Source organism: Dendronephthya gigantea, unplaced genomic scaffold (genome assembly GCF_004324835.1).
Source record: "Dendronephthya gigantea isolate DGI-Jeju-01 unplaced genomic scaffold, DenGig_1.0 000325F, whole genome shotgun sequence".
NCBI lineage: Eukaryota > Metazoa > Cnidaria > Anthozoa > Malacalcyonacea > Nephtheidae > Dendronephthya > Dendronephthya gigantea.
In genome coordinates, this window is record NW_021163335.1 from 46,834 (window position 1) to 67,665 (window position 20,832).

Here is a 20,832-nt window from a genome sequence, read left to right on the forward strand (position 1 = left end):
AGTTTACACAGCAAATTTGTGTAATCAGTTATGATTTAAGTAACGCTATTCACGGTTTCAATATGTTTTCTACGTTATCTACAATATTACTACGCTTCTTAAATATCTCTCGTTATTTTATGTTCTTTGAGTTCGTCTTTTGCTCCAGCTGGGCATTCCTGCTCTTCAGATAAGAGTTTTACATTTACATGATAGCAGAGTGTAGCTAATGAATAAGTCAATTAAAAGAACTTTTTCTTGTTTGCTGTGTATCTTTCCATGTACTATGAAATGAGAAAAGAAAAAAATTCATAAGCTAGATTACATGGATAACTAGTCAGGTAATACACCAAATAAAAAGTAATTGCCTAGTCCCTATGGTGACTTCCAAACAAAAATTACCATTAAGGCAACTGACAATACAAATCTTGTAAAATAAATAGAGATGATTCGAATGATCATACCTGGTCATAACCATCTTTATCTGTAAGATCTTTTATTTGAAACAAATTTCCATCAACTGCTAGCACACAAACTTGAGAACTCCTCAGAAATTCACTAGTTATAGATGCAAGTTCCAGCAGATTTTCTTCAACTCTTAGGACTTTGAGTCGTGGACACAAGCTAAGTGAAGTAGGAATCCCTTTTAACTGGTTCCCATTCATATTAAGTTCAATACATTGGAGTTTTTCAACATTTTCAGGCAACTCCGTAATTTTATTCTCAGACAGATCAACGACATTTAAATGCCTAAGTTCATATAGAAATTGTGGGAAAACTGTCAGTTTGTTGCTTTGTAAATGTACAGATTTCAAGTTCACAAATTTTGAGTAGGAAGATGGGATTTCATTGATATGATTGTAACCCAATTGTAGATTTTCAATTTTTTTCATTCCTGTCAGTTCATTTGGCAAGTGATCTGGAAAGTAAAAATAATTATGTGTGGATGATTGTGGGATATATAGGGAGAGTTATGAGGAGAGATTTGGAGAGATGATATACAATGAGGGATAATATGGAGGGAAGATAGAGAGTAAGGGAGGTCAAGGTGGATGTTAGGATGTTTGGAGTCAAAACCTCTTGTGCAACTTTAACATACCAATTTCATTATGCTCAGCATTCAGCTGTTTTAGTTCAGTAAAATTCCCCAGTGATGCAGGAATTGCTGTTAATTTATTGTTTGAAAGATCCACTGTCCTGACAGTTGAAGCCAGACTCATTACGGCTGTAGGAATCTAAACATTCAAATATATTAGTTCAAGAAATTTGATACTCAGCAGACATTGTTATTATCATGCTTTATGGACACATCTTGCATTTCCAGAAAGATGACCTAATTCACATAGCCCCTGGCCACGCCCTAAACATACTGTGTAAACCATTCCAAATTGTAACAATTATTTGTAAAACATTCTTTGCATACATTTATATTAACTTTAGTATATTCGAAGATATTTCTAAAAGAGATCAACTTTATGGAAATCATTCTAGTTATATCATTAACGTGTTTAATCACCTCTCTTAGCTTCCGACCAGAGCAATTTAACACTCGAGTTTTCTTAGCTGTCTCAATATGTGCAGCCATTGTGTCGACTTTATTGCCCATTTTTGTGACGGAAATGAACTCAAAACGTTATTCTGCTTGTTGTTTCGTCTCCGGGAAAAAACCCCGTTAAATCGATGCGAGAATTTAGTGCAAAAAGTATTTTAGACACAATTTCATCCAGAACATTTTCTATAGTACGCACATCTGTTTATTTATTTTAGAAAACACTGACCTATAAAACTTTACTGTAATTACATTAGTTTCCTTCTCTTCGTGTTTCCACTTAGAGAAATAATTAGCATTTTGTGCATATTTGTTAGACTTGAAACTTTTTTTTGCTTTTTAAATGAGTAAATAAATTTTTAGGGCAAAGAGGAAAGATTGAAGTATGTTTGAAGCGAAGTGAAATTCTATTGCTAGCCTACACACTTTAAAACTCAATAATCTATCTTCTGTACGAGTTGCAAACTGTATTAGGGCGCTTTTTTGTATTGTACTGAGCATTAGGATAATAAATAACAGAGTTATATCTACGATCTCTAGAGAATGAGATCGTTAAGATGAAGTGATTGAAGATTTTTGAAGTCAAATATGACTTTAAATATTACTTGTAATATTCATAAATCACTCAATTTTGAAATGCATAGTTCGAAGTGGAAACTTTGACAAGTGCGCGCGTGCGCAGAGAGTCTCACATGTTTCAAAAATTTTATACATTTTCTTTTGAGACAAAAAGTTTTATTTCCGATCCTTAGAAAATATATCTTTCTTCAACGCTTTTGCCATGCCACCACCAGCAGAAGGCATTACGAAGGTGGTTGTTCATCCACTGGTTTTACTAAGTGTTGTGGACCATTTCAATCGCGTTAGTACAGCGGGAAGTCAACGTAGAGTTGTCGGTGTCCTTCTCGGGGCGAATAGAAAAGGAATACTGGATGTGTCTAATAGTTTTGCAGGTAATCATCACTGTTTTCTTGATTCAAAATAGTATTTAAAATACTTATATACGTAGATATAACTAAGAGTCAAATATAGTATAGACCACTATACACCATAATATGCACTATCATATTAAAATTAACAAAATTTGACAGAACTACAAAGGTTGGTTAGACCTCTCAACTAAGAATACGAAATAATACTAGTATTTGGTGCTGTTTAACTGCTTGTACCATACCAAGGTCTATATTTAGAGAACTATTATTAGCATTAGCTATACCACAGGCATTTGTTGTAGTTCATACAATCCATTTAGGTCTCTTAAACCTTGTCATTGACAAGGAATTCCTGTCAGTTAGTTGAATCCCACCTATTTGACAAATGAGACACCTATATATTCAAGTATAGGATAAGCTAGAGAGACTGACGGGGGCCTTACCCTCTTGCTGATTAGAAAGTAGTCTTGTGTTAAACAAAGTAATATGCTAAAGTGATGCAATCAACTCTGTTTGTAGTTCCCTTTGACGAAGATGAACGTGATTTGGATGTTTGGTATTTGGATCATGATTACTTGGAGAATATGTACACAATGTTTAAGAAAGTGAACGGTTTGTGAAATTAATGATTTGGAATGCTCTTAAATACTTAGTTAACATTGTATATAAATTGTGTGTTTATCTGTTTAGCACGTGAAAAAATTGTTGGATGGTATCACACAGGACCAAAGCTACATCAAAATGATACAAAAATCAATGAACTTGTCCAAAGATATTGTAGCAATTCGGTAAGTAGTGAACTAAATAATCCATACAGTTACAATGCATTACCACATTTTATTCTAAGTGTAGTTCATTGCTTGTAATACCTACTGTTTGTTCTGCAGGTATTAGTTATAATTGACGCTAAACCAAAAGATCTTGGATTACCGACCGAAGCTTACATTGCTGTTGAGGAGGTGCATGATGTAAGTATCCTGATTATACATACAGATTATTGGATATTTAGCAGTCATTGTAGGTCCAGGTTAGATTTCACACTATTTTTGTTGGGTTGGACATCAATAGTGGAAAGAGTACATTGTAAACACTTGAATATACACAGAGGTGTCAAACTGTTAAAATAATACGACTTTCAGAAGATATTATTGATGATTTGTGAGGAAAACTGGTGGTAGAGATCTTGTGGTGATGGAAGTCCAATCATTCTTTGATTTCTCCATAGGATGGCACTCCAACAAGCAAAACATTTGAACATGTTCCTAGCGAAATAGGTGCTGAAGAAGCTGAAGAAGTTGGCGTAGAACACTTGTTACGGTATGTGAATGTCTTCTCATACTTTCCATTTCATACCTTTTGTGATATTTGAAATAGGCTAACAACATCATATGGTTAACAACGTCATAATTTTTAACTTTCAGTGATATAAGAAACCTAACAGCAGGCACCCTGTCACAACGTATTACGAGCCAACTCACCTCATTAAAAGGACTTAATAAGCATCTTCAAGATATCCGAAATTACTTGGAAAAGGTAGTGATGGGTACACTGCCTGTGAATCACACCATAATCTACCAACTACAAGATGTTTTCAATCTATTGCCTGACCTGAATGTGGCTGAGCTTGTGAAAGCAACGTCGGTGAAAACCAACGATCAGATGTTGGTCATATATACGGCTTCAATTGTTCGTGTGATAATTGCGTTACATAATCTTATAAATAACAAAGTTGCTAATCGAGATGCAGAGAGAGAAGAGAGTGGAAAGAAAGAGGATAAAACTAAGGACAAAGATAAAGATAAAGACACTAAGGAAGAGAAAAAGGATAAACCTGGCAATAAGAAAGAAGACACAAGTAAAAAAGAGGAAACAAAATAAAAGAAAGTTTAGGACTATTGTATGTGGCATTGAATATGTTAAATGTTTTGTAATTGTAATATAAGTGATGTGTTTATCTCCCAATACAAAATCCTATCAACAGCAAAATGGTCAAAAGCAACAGCTATCCTTTATTGATAGAAAATAAATATAAAGAATAATATGTGAATTAGATAATGTCAGTCAGACTCATCATCTGAGTCTTTGACTAGTACGACTGACGTACTCTTAGACTTTTCTTTGGAAGTTGTCTTGCTTGTTATTGCACTGAAAAACATGGATTTAAACTTCTTGTTTGGTGGTGTGCCAGGTACGCTTTCCTGGGATGCGTCAACCAAATCATGTGGTTCTTGTCCTTGGTCTTCAAGTTGCATGGTTTTATTCTTGCCAGATCTTACTCTTATCCCTTAAAGAAAATGTGATTTCTTTTAAGTCAACATTATCAAACCAATTGTGCATTCAGTTGGAACTAGCTGTAGCAGTTATATGATTATACTTGCTTTTACCTGGTGACTTCAGAGAATCCACAGTCAAGCTGCTTTCAGAATCTAGTAAACCACTTGGTAATGCACTGAGCTCAACTGACTGTTTTTGTTTTACCATAAGATTACGTTGCACTTCGGTTGAAGTGCTTGGAAGAGAATCCTCAAAATTTGGATGTTTCTTTCCGGTACTTCTTGATCTTTCTTGGGTAAGATTCTTCTCAATAGCGATTGCTTCCTTTGTCCAGTCATCATCATCATCAAAACCAAACTCGTCTTGATCCAGTTTTGGTTGAGATTTTATGGGATGTTTGCTTGGTTTTTCAACCGTTCTTTCTTTTTCGTTTGTTCTTTGATTTCCTGGTTGCCTTTTTTTTGGATTTTCACTGGGTTTATTTGCTTTCTTTGACACTGGTTTGTTTGACAGTTCCAAAGTTTCTTCATCCTGCAAATCCATTAATGTGGCTAGAACAAAATTAGCTTCGAATGTTGGATCATTGACCAAACTAAATACAATTGGTTTTCCAGCAGATTCAAAGTGAATGTCAAGGTTTTCCTTTGTCCAATCTGCAAAAGTTACTATCCCCTTCAATTCTTTCAAACAAAATGTAACTTCAGTGTCCACTCCAATTTGAAATTTGTCAAACTCCTCAGCAGCCAACACCATTTTAGTCTTAATCACTGCGTACGGATCTTCACTTTCATCCACGTAATTAGTAACAACTAAATTTTGTGGACAAACTGCAAAGGTGATTTCCTCATGTGCATTCTGGAAATTCGTGACAACATCATTCAGTATATTTGGTTGAACATTGACCACATTAGGTGTGAGATCTTTTGTAAAGATCGCTTGTAAGCTTTCGCAGTCTTGATATGATAAATTATAAGTTTTGGTAATACCGTGACGGCAATACAGTAAGAATGTCAATTGTTCTAAGTCATCGTCGATTTTGATTGTACATTGATCAACCACTCTGTCAACAGTGTTAAGGGATTTAAAAACGGTCAGACAAGACTTCATGGAAAGTTTACACTTGAAATCTTCATCAAGGGAATCCTGACTTTGGTGGTTCGAAATGCTCTCGTCATAAGTTAGGAAGAAACTTTTTGTAAACAAACAACATGCGTAAGCAGATCTGGAAGAGTTTACAGTCCTCAATGACAATCCTTTCTTTAATGGCTCAATATAGATTTCATCACCAATTTTTGCCAAGCAATGAATTGACCTTGCAAAAAGTTTCACAGCATCTCCAACTAAAACACACCGCATTTGAGTTTTATCTCTTTAACACAATTTCCAGTATTTGTATTTGGTAATCTTATTGTAACCAAAGATGCAAATGCAAATTAAATGACCAACCTAGGAATTTAGTTGAAAATCTAAGGAACATGAACGTTTTCACCCCCCTGCCTTTTCTGATATTTGTTAATAATTTTATTTGTGGAGGCAGATATACAGGGGGGAATTTGATAAAACCAACGCGACACAAATATGGCGTCCCAAAAGTGAAAAGTGAAATTCAAATACACTGAGAAAACTATGTAACTATGAAAAAGAGTAAATGTCTTTGCAGGTAGTCTCTTGCAACGATGAGTGGTAGTCGCGGTACAACACGAGTTAGTTTTGTGTGTCAAAGATGCTCTCAACCATTACGTCTTGACCAAAGCTCATTTAGTTCCATCGACGATGAAACGCTCTCGGAGCTAACACGTAAGTTTCATTAAATTACTTTTCGCGCTAATCTGACAGCATTTTTATATGTCTATGTCGTGATAATATTCATTCTGTACGTAAACTTAATATTTGTACAGTATGCACAAATGTAACTAATGCAAGTATGGGATAAACATTGTATATAAATGTACTGTACATTTGATAATTTTGATTCATATACATAACATTCGTGTTATACACATAAATTCCCATTCACAATTTTTATTATTTTATAGTCCCTTTGCCTAGTTTACCAGTTGTACCTACTGATAAGTCAACTGGCAAGGAGACAGATTCTAAAAATGAGGTATCAATAATTTTAGTTATTTTATTAAATCATCTGAAAATTACAAACAATTCATTTATCTGCCCTGGAAATTCATTCATCACCTAATGGCTAATGTGAAACCAGCCACTAAAAGTGACTGATATAATGTTTTTAAATGTAGGTTCATATATCTGAGGTGAATGACAATGTCGTTAGGAGGACAATTACGTCTAAAAGGTGACTAGATGTATTTTTATTGGCATGAGAAATTGTATCAACAGTGTTTATAATGATCGATGTATTTTACTGTTCACTTGCAGGTCTGTTGATGGTAATGGTTTCACACTGATTGATGCTCAAAATGTGCGATCAGATAACCTTAGCCATCGACTTAAGGTACCGTAAATGTTTTCTATATTGTCTATGATCAGATTTACTGCATGTGCAATTATAATATTCATAAATTCCATTTGATTAGGAATACATTGTTTTGCTTACACCCCTTTAACTTGATTTGAGTTCAACCAAGCCCTGGCTAGGAAACCTAAACCCATGAAAACAGGGCAGGGCCATGCTAAAGTGGTGTTTACAATACAAACTCCAGTTCGGATGTACATAGCTCTGCAGTGTGCGTTAGACATGGTTTATGATGTAAAAGTGTTGCCTACATGAAACTCCTCAATGATATTTTGAATTTGAGAATTGATGGTAGAATATTCCTAATATTCTTTTCAGGTGACAAGTCAACTATTTGATATAATGTCAGCACAATCAAACATCGATCATCCATTGTGTGAGGAATGTACGGACACTCTACTAGATCTGCTAGACCATCAACTAAAAGTCACTACAGATGAACTCAATGATTATAGCAAAGAATTTTTGGATAAAGTAGATAGCAATAAGGAAGAAGACACAGAGTCATTGACAAAAGATTTAGAGAATTTGAAATTGGAAGAATCTCAACTGATACAGGTAATATAGACTGACCTGTATCTTCATGTACCCTATTTACCCCTGTTATCCACTCAGTTTATACCCATCTTCACAACAAATACCCGTCATCATCACATAGCCATCATATGTATCATTAGGTATCCACCACTATCCCTCCTTTCACTAGGAATTGGAAAATATTGAGATTGAACGGTCGAAGGTGAAGCAGTCAATTGCTAAACAAAAAGAAGAAGCAGAAAGATTAGACAAGGAAGAAGAGAGATATTGGATACAGTATAACGAGCATCACAAGCAACTCTTGGATTTTCAGGAGGAACAACAAAGGTTTGTAGATATAGTTTGGTTTGTTTGATGATCATCTAGTGTGCATCTAATGTAAATGTACCTAATTCGTAATAATATATGTTTCAGTGTTGATAATCAGCTTCATAATGCACAGATGCAATTAGATAAACTCAAAAAAACGAACGTCTTCAACAGTACCTTCAATATTTGGTAAGAAAATGTTCATCTCGCATTTTTAGTGAAGACAATCAAATACGAAATATAATGGACAGTTTCAATATGTATGATCAAATTTATCGAAACCAATGTGATCATTTCAGGTACAAAGGACATTTTGGCACAATCAATAATTTCCGACTTGGGCGACTTCCTAGCGTACCAGTAAGTGCAGTATGCTTCTGGTGTGTTTCATTGGGAGAGCAAATCCTGTGACAAGCTTGAAAGTTACTTTTTATTTCTTGATGATTTTGTTTTTTCTTAGGTTGAATGGACTGAAATAAATGCCGCTTGGGGACAGACTGTTCTTCTGCTGCATGCATTAGCAAGGAAAATGAATCTCAAGTTTAAAAAGTAAAAACCGCAGTTGTGTGATCACTTTGCATGGGTTATTCCCGACTGATTCCTGGTCAGTTTAAACCTTCATACATCAAATTGTTATTGTGTAGATATCGTCTGGTACCTTTTGGAAATCATTCATACCTGGAAAGTCTTGATGATAAATCTAAAGAATTACCTTTGTAAGTGTGTATGAGGTTTGTCATATTTTGTCTTTCATTCTAATTTTACTGGGTTTTTTCAGATATGCATCTGGTGGTTTCCGTTTCTTTTGGGATACAAAGTGAGTACAAAGTTCTTCATTGCGTCCAAATATCTCCACTTCCGAAATCTCAATTTTCTTTTTCTATTCCTAGGTTTGATCATGGCATGGTGGCATTTCTTGACTGTCTTCAGCAAGTAAGTTTCATTCACAAGCACACAATATGCCGAATCATATTGATTTATTGATAATATTGATAATATTGATAATATATTGATTTAAATCTGAAGTGACCAGCTAACTATTTATATTCAAGCTCTTGACAGGGAATTTTTCATTTCTTTCATTTTTCTAGTTCAAAGAGGAAGTTGAAAAAGTTGACAAACGTTTCTGTTTGCCATACAGGTAATAGACCAAACCACATTTTGCATGAACTTTTTTCAGTCAAACATAAAAATCTTTCAAGCAACCCATATTGACCAGACATATTGTTTTTTTGCAAGTGTGTTGATCTATTTTTTTGACGTCGTATAGAATGGATGATGGAAAAATTTTTGACTCGAGTGGAACTGGTGGATCATACTCCATTAAGTAAGCATCATTTGAAATTCATTTTAAATCATGTCAACTTGTTCGCAATATCAGCAGTCCTTTAATATCGTATTAATACGATTAAATATAGAATCCAGTTCAACTCTGAAGAGCACTGGACTAAAGCTTTGAAATTTATGCTCACCAATCTCAAATGGGGCTTGGCCTGGTTGAACGCGCAATTTTCCGAGAAATAGTTCGGGTTGTTATCACGAATGCGTGTGGTTGAATTAATACGGTGCAGAATATGTACAGTGCATATATATATACGTGTAATTGGAGGAACATGTATAGAAATTATCCATATATAATATATATCAGAACACTGTTGTGATTAAGCAGCGATTAAACACGGGGAAAACTAGACCCGGCCGGGGTTTAATTATCTCAATATTCATTCGTGATTTGATGAACAAAAGATACATTTATTTTCGTTTTCCAAATCGTTGATTGTTAAAGTGAAGTATCAACAAACATTCCTAGTGATCCATAGTTGTACCCACGTATCCACAACTGTTAATCGGAATCGCTCTCTCTGGTATCATCGTAGTCCGGCCATTCGCTCCATGCTGACTCTGATGCTGGTAATCTAAAATGGATATTTAGATGATTATGTACATCGACTCCTTGTTCATTGCACTGACGTGTGGTTTGAAAATATGTGCCATGTTTGTGTTTATCACTTCTCCTACCCTTTCATCGGTATGCTTTCCTCATAGTAACTTCCAGCTGTATTGATTAACTGTTGATTATCAGGAGGAATAGTGTCATCGTTTGGTGGATTTTCTGCGGTGTATTCTGCCTCTCTTGTCATAGCTCTTCTTCTCACGCGCCTGTTAAAGTTTCAGACTTTCAGTATGCAACAGTTTTACACGTTCTGGTAGCATGCATGTATTTTGATGTACTATAAAATGGCGGGTAAAAACGGTTGTTCTTTCAATAAAACACCTAAAATTCGCTTCGTGTCTCTATCGTTACCTTTTACACACATAAATTGTAAGAGCGACAAACGTTAGAACTGGGATTCCAATGATCAAACCAGCCAAAGCATATGTCTTTATGTCAATCTTGTCTTAAAAGAAGAGAAAATTTTTAATCTGTTGTCCTACATTGTTGAAATGTCCTTGTTTTGGTCTGGAAATTTAGCAGGATTGTGTTCTCTAAGGAATTTTTACTTTTCTTTAAACAAAGTCTTCCTTCCTTGTGCTGTTCAAATCCTGTCTTGCAAATACATTTGTATCCTCCTTTTTGGTTCACACACGTCGCAAACTTGTGACATTGGTTAGTTTCGTTGCCTTCACATTCGTTCTTGTCTATAGAAGAAGAACTGTTGGTAGATTTCACTCTCAATCAACACAGGAAAGCTAATATTCATGGATTAGTAAAGAATTGGATTCCACATCCTCCCTATTGATAAAGACTTTCACTAGACTATCTAGCAACAATCCGGTGGCACGAATGAGGTGATTTGATGTCCCTAGTTTTTTGCTGAACTATGTGGATTAACTAGTACTGAGCATGTTGAACTGACCTACACAGTCCACGCCATTCCCAACATAGCCTGTTTTACAAATACATTTGTAGGTGTACAACTCTATTTCGTTTATACACTGAGCGTGTTTAGAACAGTTGTTCTTTTCACCGCAAGGGTTGAACACTGAAAAAAGACGGGAAGAATATGACATTAATGTAAGTTTGTGTGATAATCAGATCATAAACTGCATCATAGTACCTTCACATTCACCACTTTCTGACGCTCTTTTAAAACCAGGTTTGCAATGGCACTCATACGACGTCTTGCTTTTCACGCAAATCTCCTTTTCAGGATTACAAGGTACGTGCGGTGGTAAACAGGGGTCTAAAAAAATGAAAATTCAAATATTTCATTTGATAAATTTGATATTCGTCATAAACTTAGTTGTACTCTAAATTCTAATTGCAACACCGTTGCGATAACATAAGCTCTCTCCCCGACCCCGAAATATGAAGAGTGAACTAACATGACACTGTTGTTGGCGTTGGTTTTGTAGTCATCAGTTGTATGGTCGATATATTGCGGCCCGATTTGTGCGCACTACGTTTCCTTATATTTTCCATATTCGAGGTATTGCAGCAGTTTCTAGTCGTTTCTCTCCAGTAATTCTACGATGTTCGTAGAACGAAGACCCTCTGGATCACCGCATTTAAGGGTTCTAAATCTATTATACTGCTCCTGTCCCTAATTCTTTCCAAAGTGTCCAGTAACGTGGCGTTGCACACGAATGTATTATTTCCGAGTTTTCTACAAAAGATATTGTTCATAATCTCAGATTGTATGCATTTGTCAATGGTAAAGTGGAATGCTTTAACATAACTGCAACAACATCGTTTAGCATCTAACTGCAATAACATTAACATAAAATGCATCAAGGCGCTTACATTCCTGCGAATTCTTTTGTAAGTACATCGTCGGGAATTCCTGACAAGTTCCGATTGCTACAATCCAAAATGTTAGTTTTGTGGTCAAGCTTGCATTCCAGTTGTAAACATTCGACTAGATTGATCGAGTTGTGCAAATATATCAAAAGAAATAAAAAAGGAAAAGAACTGATTTCAAGAAAAAATGTTCATTTCATGCTGCGTTTTTTTGTTAACTTTGTCTGTCGACGCTGCGTATGATAATTTAGTGACGAAATAGGCGCATGCGTATTTCGTCACTTAATTAATCAGCTTTCGTGTTTAACAGCCGGGCTTCGGATTGTTCGAGACCATTTATTTCCATAACAAAGTCACAATAAAAATATCTGTAAAGTCGTGTTTTTAGCAAGTGAAGTACTTTGCTGTCAGCCCCTCTCTCACCCCTTTCAAGGTCGTCGCGAAAAAAAAGGAAGTGCATGTAAAATTCCGCAAATATTTATTTCTCATTAAGAACTTCAATGTAGATAAGGAAAGTGCCTTTGTATTGCTGTATAGCTTCTCAATTGTACATTGTATAGTCATCGGTATAGCCTTGAGCGTATAAATCTTCATCATCTGACCATGTAGTCATAGTTGAGTCATTTGCAAGAATCCTGAACATAAGAAATATTTCAATATTTGATATAATTCAATCATACTGCATTGCATTTGCATTATAGTTGAGCCATGATCTCAGAACAGAGACTTATATAAGTAAACAGTATTTCCACACAACAATTGATCCTCTAACAGAGCTCTTAATTATTAATAAACCCTTTTGGTCTGGTATTCTATAGTTGTTGTGTGTTTATATTCCGATGAAATTATTATCAATGAAAAAACTTTGATTTTCCTCGCCTGTTTGTTCCTGGCATTGCAGTTTCATTATAATAAGCCATGTATTGCTCCTGTGGTTGTTGCATTCCGAGAAGATACATTTGTTGTTCAACTTGCTGTTGTTGTAGTAGAAATGGATCTGTCTCCATAGCTAAATTCAATAGATCTTGATTTGCCTGCATTTCTTGGTCGCTTATCAATTGATCTTTTGATTTCTTAGTTTTCCTGCAAAGTGTAATTTGGTTCATTAATTGCGTGATAGAGATGTGGAAAAGCAATGTTGGTAAAGTTATCCAGGGATGGAACTATAAAATCTGGAATGAAACGTCTCAAGGCAAGTAATTCTTCCCATTCTCAATTTCTACATTGCATTCAGATTGTTTGATCCCAATTACCATGCATTGCATCTTAATGTGCCGATGAATACCTAGTTTATTCCCAGTAATATCACTGCTCATTTCTAAGACCTCTACTGTCTATAATCAGTCTCGCTTATTAGAAAGATTGATTGCCTTTTGCAAGAACCATTCAAATTGTAGTAGGAATCGTACCTTCGACGACAACAACAGCAACAGCAACAACAGGTTGTAAATATGAGAAGAACGACTGCTCCCGGTACTCCATAATAAATGATCATATTTTTCAACTTCTTCTCTGATAAACAATAGAGAAATGTTTGGATGCAATGTTGCTTACTGGCCGCCCTAGGCCTCCAAAACATGCAGTAGATTCTTGGGAAGCATTACCTTCTTTAACACACAAATGTCCAGATTTGACGTATCCAGCGTTGCAAAAACATTTATAATCCCCTTCAGAGTTAACACAGACGGAATTGCTAGGACATCCATGGTCACCTATTTCACATTCATCGATATCTATATCGAATCCAAACATGTTAAATTTTGAAAATGACTTTGTCAGCCACTGTAGTGGAAATATAAATATATGGACTATGTTCTGATACCTTCACACTTCTTGCCATCACCACTAAAACCAGCTTTACATATGCATTGATAGGAACCTATATTGTTGATACACAAAGCTTCTTCGGGGCATCTCTTCTCCGTCTCGCACTCGTTCACATCTAAAGAGGAAAAGAAGAAAGTAATCACAGGCTGCTGCCCATCAGATTGGTTCCATGAACAGCTTACAAGAAAATGATTTCAATCGGAAAGCCCCCTTATATAAAAAGTAAGTTGATCATAACTATTTTTAGTCCCCGTTTTTGCTTTTCCATTTTTTTACTCCTTCTCAAAAAACCTCCAAACAATGTTTCTTAATGGAATGTTTTATGGCATTTTAAGCTTGTCATATTCTCATATAGTTCTAAAGATTTCCGTGTGCTAGCTGTAAGTAATGTAGTTCACCTGAGCAATTACTGTGTTTAGCATTCTTTTTAAAACCTTCTTTGCAAATGCATTTGTAACCCCTCTTCTCATTAGAGCAAACTTCCCTGATTTCGTCAGGACACGGGTGAAACAGGGCATCACACGGTTCTGGAACTGCGAGAAATCGTTATCATTCATAATTAACTCTGCCACTGGTTTTTCGGTATAAACCCATCCAAAACACGACTGGCTCTGGGGTCGGTTGTACGAAAGCTAGATCGCGTTTTCCACCACGGATTCAGTGCGTTTTTTCAATAGGTCTCTCCAAATCTGGAGATTTTATTGCTTTTCAAACATGTTTAAACTATTTGAAAAATCAGCGGATAGCATTAATTAGCATGCAGCATTCGTACAACCGGCTCCTGATATTCTATATATACCAGAGACGTTTAGCATTTATATTTCTTGTTATGTTATCACGAACATGTAGAACTTTACCATCGCATTGATTTTTATTATTTATTTTCAATCCAGGTTTACACCGACATTCAAAAGAACCAATTGTATTAATGCAGTTCTCGCGGCCATTATCACAGATATGCCTGTGGGTTCCTAAGGTACACTCGTTCAAGTCTGAAGAAGAAAAAGATAAGAGATAAGGGTAAACTTATTTTAAAAATAATTTTCGTACAATTTTTTTATCATACAGTCGTACGTTCTCCTATACCTTGGCAAACAGCCCCATTTCCTTTATACCCAGCTCTACAAGCACATTTATAAACATGAGTGGTGGCATCTTTGATACATTTTGCATACTTAGAACACCTCAAACCTCGACATGGCAGCACTAGAGCGAAAGAAATCAACCATTGAAAACACGCCGTTTCTATGCGATCAATCCTCGACCGATCAACACTTACCTTTACCACAGATGTCTTGCTTTTTGATGGCTTTAACCAGACTCCCCTTTAGTTTCTCGGGCATAGCACATGTCATTTGGTCTAAATCTGTGATGATGATATTACTGGGAAATCTTCTGTAAAGAGCGTCCAGGAACCACGCCATATCACAATCACAGACATACGGATTCCCGCTAAGATAGCTAGAAAATCAGGATATGGTTAAATGTAATGAAAATTAAATTTTGCATCATGTTTTCGGCTGCTTCCTTGTCCAGGGTGTTTCTTGAGGCTGGACTGAACCAGAAACCGATGAAAATGTTTCCCTCCCGTTTATTGGCTTTAAGAATACAAATGATCTATTCGTATATAATATTCTTACTCACATTTTTTTCACGCTCAAATCAACGACTTCATTAGGAATATGTTTAAAATCTAAGTTTCTACAATCCACATTCCATTCTTTGTGAGTTCCAGCAGAAATCCTTTTACACTTTGCGAAAGCATCCAATATTGCATCGTTTTGACAAAATAAACACAAGTAAATAAAACAAAATAAATTTATCCATTTCGTACGGCGATTCATTTCGTCCCGCTTTGAATCATCTTCAAACTATTTTCACGCGTTACGTCATAGAAGCAATGCTAATTGCAATTATTTGCTAATTACTTCCAATCATTATAAGGACGTGTACATGTACGGGCATTACGTTGGAAGTGCATTGGAATTGCGGCCAGATTTTTCCAATAGCAATGGCCACTTTGGTTTTATTACTAATCTTTATATACCTAAACTTGTCACATGAATATATATTTACTTTCGAAGTATTTTCTCTATTTGTCTAAGTATTTTCTCTAAGTATTTTCTTCAGGTATTTTCTCTAAGTATCTTCCCTTAGTATTTTATGTTCTCTCTAGTTTTTTATTTTCTTTAGTTTTTTTTTAACTTTTTTAGTATTTTTTCTAAAAGGATTGAGATAAAATAAATAAATTAAGGTAGTTCTAAACATCAAGCGCTGGTGGTCTAGTGGTGAAGACAACGGTATTGCAAACCGTCAGACTATGGTCCGAAACGGAAACCGGGATGTTTTTTTATTATAGTATAATTGACTCAGAGACATGGGAATTTGCATGTAAGTGTATTGTCTTTAATTATCTACGCTTATGATGTATGCATGTGGTCATTCGTGCACTGTGTGGACTATTGCATGATGTCAAGAAAATTTTAAATGCCCTTAATTCACTTCATTCCTTGAAGAAATCGACCAGTTTTAGGTTGCAGTAATTGCAATGAGTGAAAAAGAACACTTTACGTTTATGAAAGATGCTTAAACGCTATTGGAAAACGAAAAAAAAGCCAAATTCAGTGTCAGGAAACCTTACGCAGTCGCAGTAAACGAGTAATAATTCCACAATAACCGCATTGAGCAATGTCATATATACTAAGCCGTCGACTCTTGGATGCTTACAGATTGTTGGGACCCACTTTTTTGTTGGGTTTCGAGGAAGAATTTGGTGTTCTCGTGTCTATTTAGGGAAAGGTTCGAATGCTGGACGGAATGTTTCTCATTAGCATCTTGAAAAAAAAGATTTATGTAAAATAAAAAATACTGTTTATTATTGAAACAGGGAATAGTCGCGAGGTAACGAGAATTGCCTCGCACTTGGCAAGTTGCATGGTGGTTCGAATCTTGCATGGGAAAAAAGTTTTCGTCACGACCCGAAAGAAAAGATTATTTTTTATTGGGCTTCCAGGGAGAATTTCGTGTTATTGTTGGAAAGTTTTGGTAATTACCTGCTTAAAAAAAGGGTTCATTATGCGGATGAAAAATTGATTCAAAGTCCACAAGTATACATCCGATGTAGGCACGTGCATGTTCAGTTATAGATACGCGCCGTAATTTACTACATTTGCGACTTGTATGTACGTAGGCATATGATGTATGGACGTGCACGTTTTTGACGTTCGCCTACGTTCGCTATATATACACTATCTGCCGACACGAAATTTTCAATTTTTTCACTTTGCTTTTTTTGAACAAACCTAAATGCTATTGCAAATGATTAAACGCAAATAGAATAGCAAAAAACGCCACGCAGTCGCAGTGAACTAATATGGTCATGCCTACGATCAGCACACTGAGCTATGTCACATATATACTAGACATTTTTAATTGGGTATCGGTGTGTTGTGTGCTCTTCTCTTCTGAGGGTTTTCGGTTGTCATCTTTCGCTTTCTTGACCCTTCTTTTTTGTGGTCACTTCTCTCGGTGCTGCCTTCGGGCGGTATCGTTGGAGATCCTTCGGGATCTTTCTAAAAACCTTCCTCTCTGCTTCCTCAATTGGAGGCGCAGCGGGGGGTTGTTTTTCTCCCCCAATGCGCCCCCGGGTTGTGGTAGCAACCTCTTAATTTACGATCAGTCTACTCAATATACCTGCAAAAGAAGTTTACGTAATAATATCTATGACGTAATAATTTATGCTGAACCTAACACATGCGCAGTTCACGATGAGCTTCTCTCCATAGAGATTATAAATAACACTAGAGGGGTCATCGAGGAGAAATTGGGGAGCGCGTTAATGGGGGGCAAATTCAAGTCCCGGATGTTCACTCATTCACGATGTCCGAGGCCAAAATAAGTCGTTTTTAACAATTTTTTTCGGTTTCTAAATGTTTTTCTGCCAAAAATATCATTTCAGGATGTCTAAATTAGTAGAACCAGTTTCAAAAAGCTCTGTTTTTCCTTAAAAAACCGGCAAAGCCACCTAAATAACGAATATAATTTTTTTAAAATTGTTGCTAACGTGGTTGCTAAGGAGGTATTGATCTAGTCAATCAGCGCTTGGCTTAGCATCCGGGACTTGAATTTGCCCCCCATTATCGCGCTCCCTTTTTTGACTGATGTTTCCACTGAGCTATTTATATAGCTCAGTGGATGTTTCTGATACCAATGCCTCCTCTAGTGTTATTTATAACCTCTATGCTTCTCTCGATCTATTCAATATGGTGGTCAGTCAAGAAATGTTTTTGCTTGCAAAAAGATCGTAAAATGTTGGCGCTACAAACTCGGAAAAGGTATTGAAAATACTCCTGTCTCCTTGCTTTGTTATTTAGTGTAATCTTAAGCGAAAGAAAACGATATAAAGGTTATAATAGTTGTTTAATTTCGAATTCTAATAAGTCGAATTCATTTAACATATGGAAGGGTCACAGCTGATTGCTTTTACTCATAATTTGGTTTACTGTGATGACTGATGGACAAATATTGCGTGGAAATATGTGAACGATTAAAAACTATTAGTTTAATTTCAAATTCGTGTGTACTGTGTAGGGAATCCAACAAACCGAGCTTCGCATGTTCGCCTTTTATCATCTGATTACTTGCAATAACTTTTACAAATGAGTAAAACTTTTCAACTTTTGATATCTTATAGATTGTAAATGAGATCAGGATAACAAGGTATGTTTATTAATTTTAAAAATTGTGCATTAAAGACTGTCTGGCTAGAACTGAACAAGGATTGCTAAAGATGTATGGTGTTTATTAACTGCAGTCGGTATATATTGCATTTTTAGAAGGAAGTATCCAAACAAATTCAAAGATGACTAATTTTAACATGGTTCATAAGAAAGTCCTTCCTTGAAAACCTACTTCAGTCATTGGTCGGTGAGTTTCTTACTTCCTTTTCATAATTTCATTTGTATTATTGCAAATGAGCTTGATAGGTTATTGAATAATGAGTAACTTGTGTCGTGGTATTCCAGCATTTTACTGACTTGATTTGACTGCGCTCATAACTGTAAATGATGCAATAAACGGTCTCTATCATATAAACGTCTCAAACCATTCCCTTCAACATATGTTTGTATTAGGCATCTCTCTCTAATAAATGCCTCTCTCGAATCAAAACACCAGTAATGGTTAATGTGCCTAGCATGGTTGTCTGTTTCACAGTGGTTGTCTGTTTCACAGTTTCACAATGGCAAATTTTTTGTTGTAAATGATAGAAGATAAATTTTCAAACGATGACCACAATTTCATTTCCCACAGATAATGTATATAGTAATAATTTCATGTCAGAGCTCTAATTTTACAAAGAGTTACAAAATTGGGTTGTGGGACATAGTTACACCTCATTAGTAATTGCATCTTCAGAATCAACAGTTAGAAGACTGCATGGTATTCGTATCTTTTAAAAAAGTTGATTTTGGACATGGAATTTCCCTCTTCATCCCCCCACCCATCTCTCTCTCTCTTTCAGTCTGATGGCGATTAATATGGAATCTCATGAACGGTTGTTTATCACTGAAGCTAAAGAATTGAGATACAACAATCTTTGACTGACTTTAGGTGTTAGACGTTCGCCCAGCTATTGTAGACCGCATGGAATCGATTCAAGTCCTTTAAAAATTTGTGAATCAAGATGAGAATGAACTTAGTGAATCTGTAATTGCTGCTATATGTTTTGGCTAAAATATAAAAAAAAAACTGTTGTATGTCTCCAAAACAAAGGAGCTTATATATAATATGATACCAAAAAGTACAGGATTGTTTGACATCAGAAATACAAAGAATTCAGCACACAGCGACAATTTACCTTTTAAAACGAAACCAAAAAACTAGAAGCAAAAAACAAATTGTGCTTCAAAACAAAACTAGAATGCACTGCTTTTAAAAGGTTGATATATAGGAAAGGACAACTTTTTTCTAGGCGTTTAGTGATTCGTTTATAGTAACATCGCTCACGATGATGTTCGGAGTTGATCGGTATGTTGTCGTACATTATCATACCACGTGATCTGCTATGATCACATGGTAATTATCGCCTATAAAAGTAATCTCAACGTTAAAAAAAAATTTCTTCGAATATGTGGCGATCGAAGGTGGACAGCAAGATCGAAGCTCAGCAAGATTGAAGATTGTTCGAGGAAGAAGGAGTTCGCCGTTGACTAAAAGGTGGGTTCCGGCGATTATATGCGTAATCTGCGGTTGCTTTGTCCGACCCCAGTAGGGGGACCGTTTGCCTAGAGCGTTTTGGTCCCCCGCACGCTGCTAGTTCCCACTTGTAGGCCTTTACACTAATCTACGGGAAGGCCGTAGGCCTTCCTTAAGGAGTACAGTGTAGCTGAGCCGAACCCTTTTTTTTCGTTGTATATAGGTTTATCTGAACAGCTAGTTGTCAAGATGAATGTGAAGACTCGCCCGGCCAAATTCAAAATGGCGATGCCAAAGAAAACCATCCACGTGGACCGTTCGCGGACCTTTCTGAGCAAGATTGTTGTGCTGTCTGGTCAAAGTTAGGTATTTTACTTTGATGTTTTTGTGCCTTCTGCTAATTGTCGGCCAGAAATAACAAAAAGCCATATACAATATGAAATATTCTGCGTACAAGGTTATCTAAGTTTCGAGCTTAATTCTGCCTGCAATGATGATAATTTTTTACTGAAAATTTATGTCATGAGCAACTTCCGCACCCATAGACTGAAGCAGAACTGAACATTTTGTCATTAACGTTTATCTCAACAGCCAGTTATCAAGACGAACGTCAAGAGAACAGTTGAAATAGAAAATAGAAATCAGTTCAAGACTCGCCCGGCCGCCGAATTCAAAATGGCGATCCCATACACGTGGACCGTTCGCGGACCTTTCTGAGCAAGATTGTTGTGCTGTCTGGTCAAAGTTAGGTATTTTACTTTGATGTTTGTGTGCCTTCTGCTAATTGTTGGCCAGAAATAACAAAAAGCCATATACAATATGAAATATTCTGCGTACAAGGTTATCTAAAGTTTCGAGCTTAATTCTGCCTGCAATGATGATAATTTTTTACTGAAAATTTATGTCATGAGCAATTTCCGCACCCATAGACTGAAGCAGAACTGAACATTTTGTCATTAACGTTTATCTCAACAGCCAGTTATCAAGACGTACGTCAAGAGAA

General features: G+C 36.0%; 4 protein-coding genes and 1 long non-coding RNA gene across 5 annotated transcripts; 3 read left to right on the forward strand and 2 right to left on the reverse strand.

The window, feature by feature from the left end:
• Positions 1-14: 14 nt before the first annotated feature.
• Positions 15-1,738, reverse strand: LOC114541966 (leucine-rich repeat-containing protein 57-like). The gene is made up of 4 exons (XM_028561751.1): positions 1,496-1,738; positions 1,079-1,214; positions 444-898; positions 15-263 (listed from the first exon to the last, which is right to left on the reverse strand). The coding sequence occupies exons 1-4, from the start codon at positions 1,583-1,585 to the stop codon at positions 222-224; spliced, it is 723 nt and encodes a 240-aa protein (XP_028417552.1). The 5' UTR covers positions 1,586-1,738; the 3' UTR covers positions 15-221.
• A 467-nt stretch (positions 1,739-2,205) lies between these two features.
• Positions 2,206-4,520, forward strand: LOC114541963 (26S proteasome non-ATPase regulatory subunit 7-like). The gene is made up of 6 exons (XM_028561749.1): positions 2,206-2,481; positions 2,980-3,072; positions 3,151-3,248; positions 3,348-3,428; positions 3,686-3,777; positions 3,882-4,520. Exons 1-6 carry the CDS (start codon positions 2,310-2,312, stop codon positions 4,336-4,338), a joined length of 993 nt encoding a protein of 330 aa, XP_028417550.1. The 5' UTR covers positions 2,206-2,309; the 3' UTR covers positions 4,339-4,520.
• On the reverse strand, positions 4,485-6,204 carry LOC114541961 (cell cycle checkpoint control protein RAD9A-like). The gene is made up of 2 exons (XM_028561747.1): positions 4,845-6,204; positions 4,485-4,744 (listed from the first exon to the last, which is right to left on the reverse strand). The coding sequence occupies exons 1-2, from the start codon at positions 6,088-6,090 to the stop codon at positions 4,518-4,520; spliced, it is 1,473 nt and encodes a 490-aa protein (XP_028417548.1). The 5' UTR covers positions 6,091-6,204; the 3' UTR covers positions 4,485-4,517.
• Positions 6,205-6,307: 103 nt separating this feature from the next.
• Positions 6,308-10,355, forward strand: LOC114541962 (beclin-1-like). The gene is made up of 15 exons (XM_028561748.1): positions 6,308-6,531; positions 6,771-6,841; positions 6,984-7,039; positions 7,123-7,198; positions 7,538-7,777; positions 7,926-8,083; positions 8,171-8,254; positions 8,365-8,425; positions 8,526-8,614; positions 8,710-8,781; positions 8,844-8,882; positions 8,956-8,998; positions 9,157-9,206; positions 9,336-9,392; positions 9,484-10,355. Exons 1-15 carry the CDS (start codon positions 6,411-6,413, stop codon positions 9,587-9,589), a joined length of 1,323 nt encoding a protein of 440 aa, XP_028417549.1. The 5' UTR covers positions 6,308-6,410; the 3' UTR covers positions 9,590-10,355.
• A 7,502-nt stretch (positions 10,356-17,857) lies between these two features.
• Positions 17,858-20,174, forward strand: LOC114541945. The gene is made up of 5 exons (XR_003689420.1): positions 17,858-17,968; positions 18,328-18,353; positions 18,470-18,560; positions 19,156-19,850; positions 20,053-20,174. It is a non-coding gene; the product is annotated as an uncharacterized LOC114541945 (long non-coding RNA).
• The last annotated feature ends 658 nt before the right edge of the window (positions 20,175-20,832 follow it).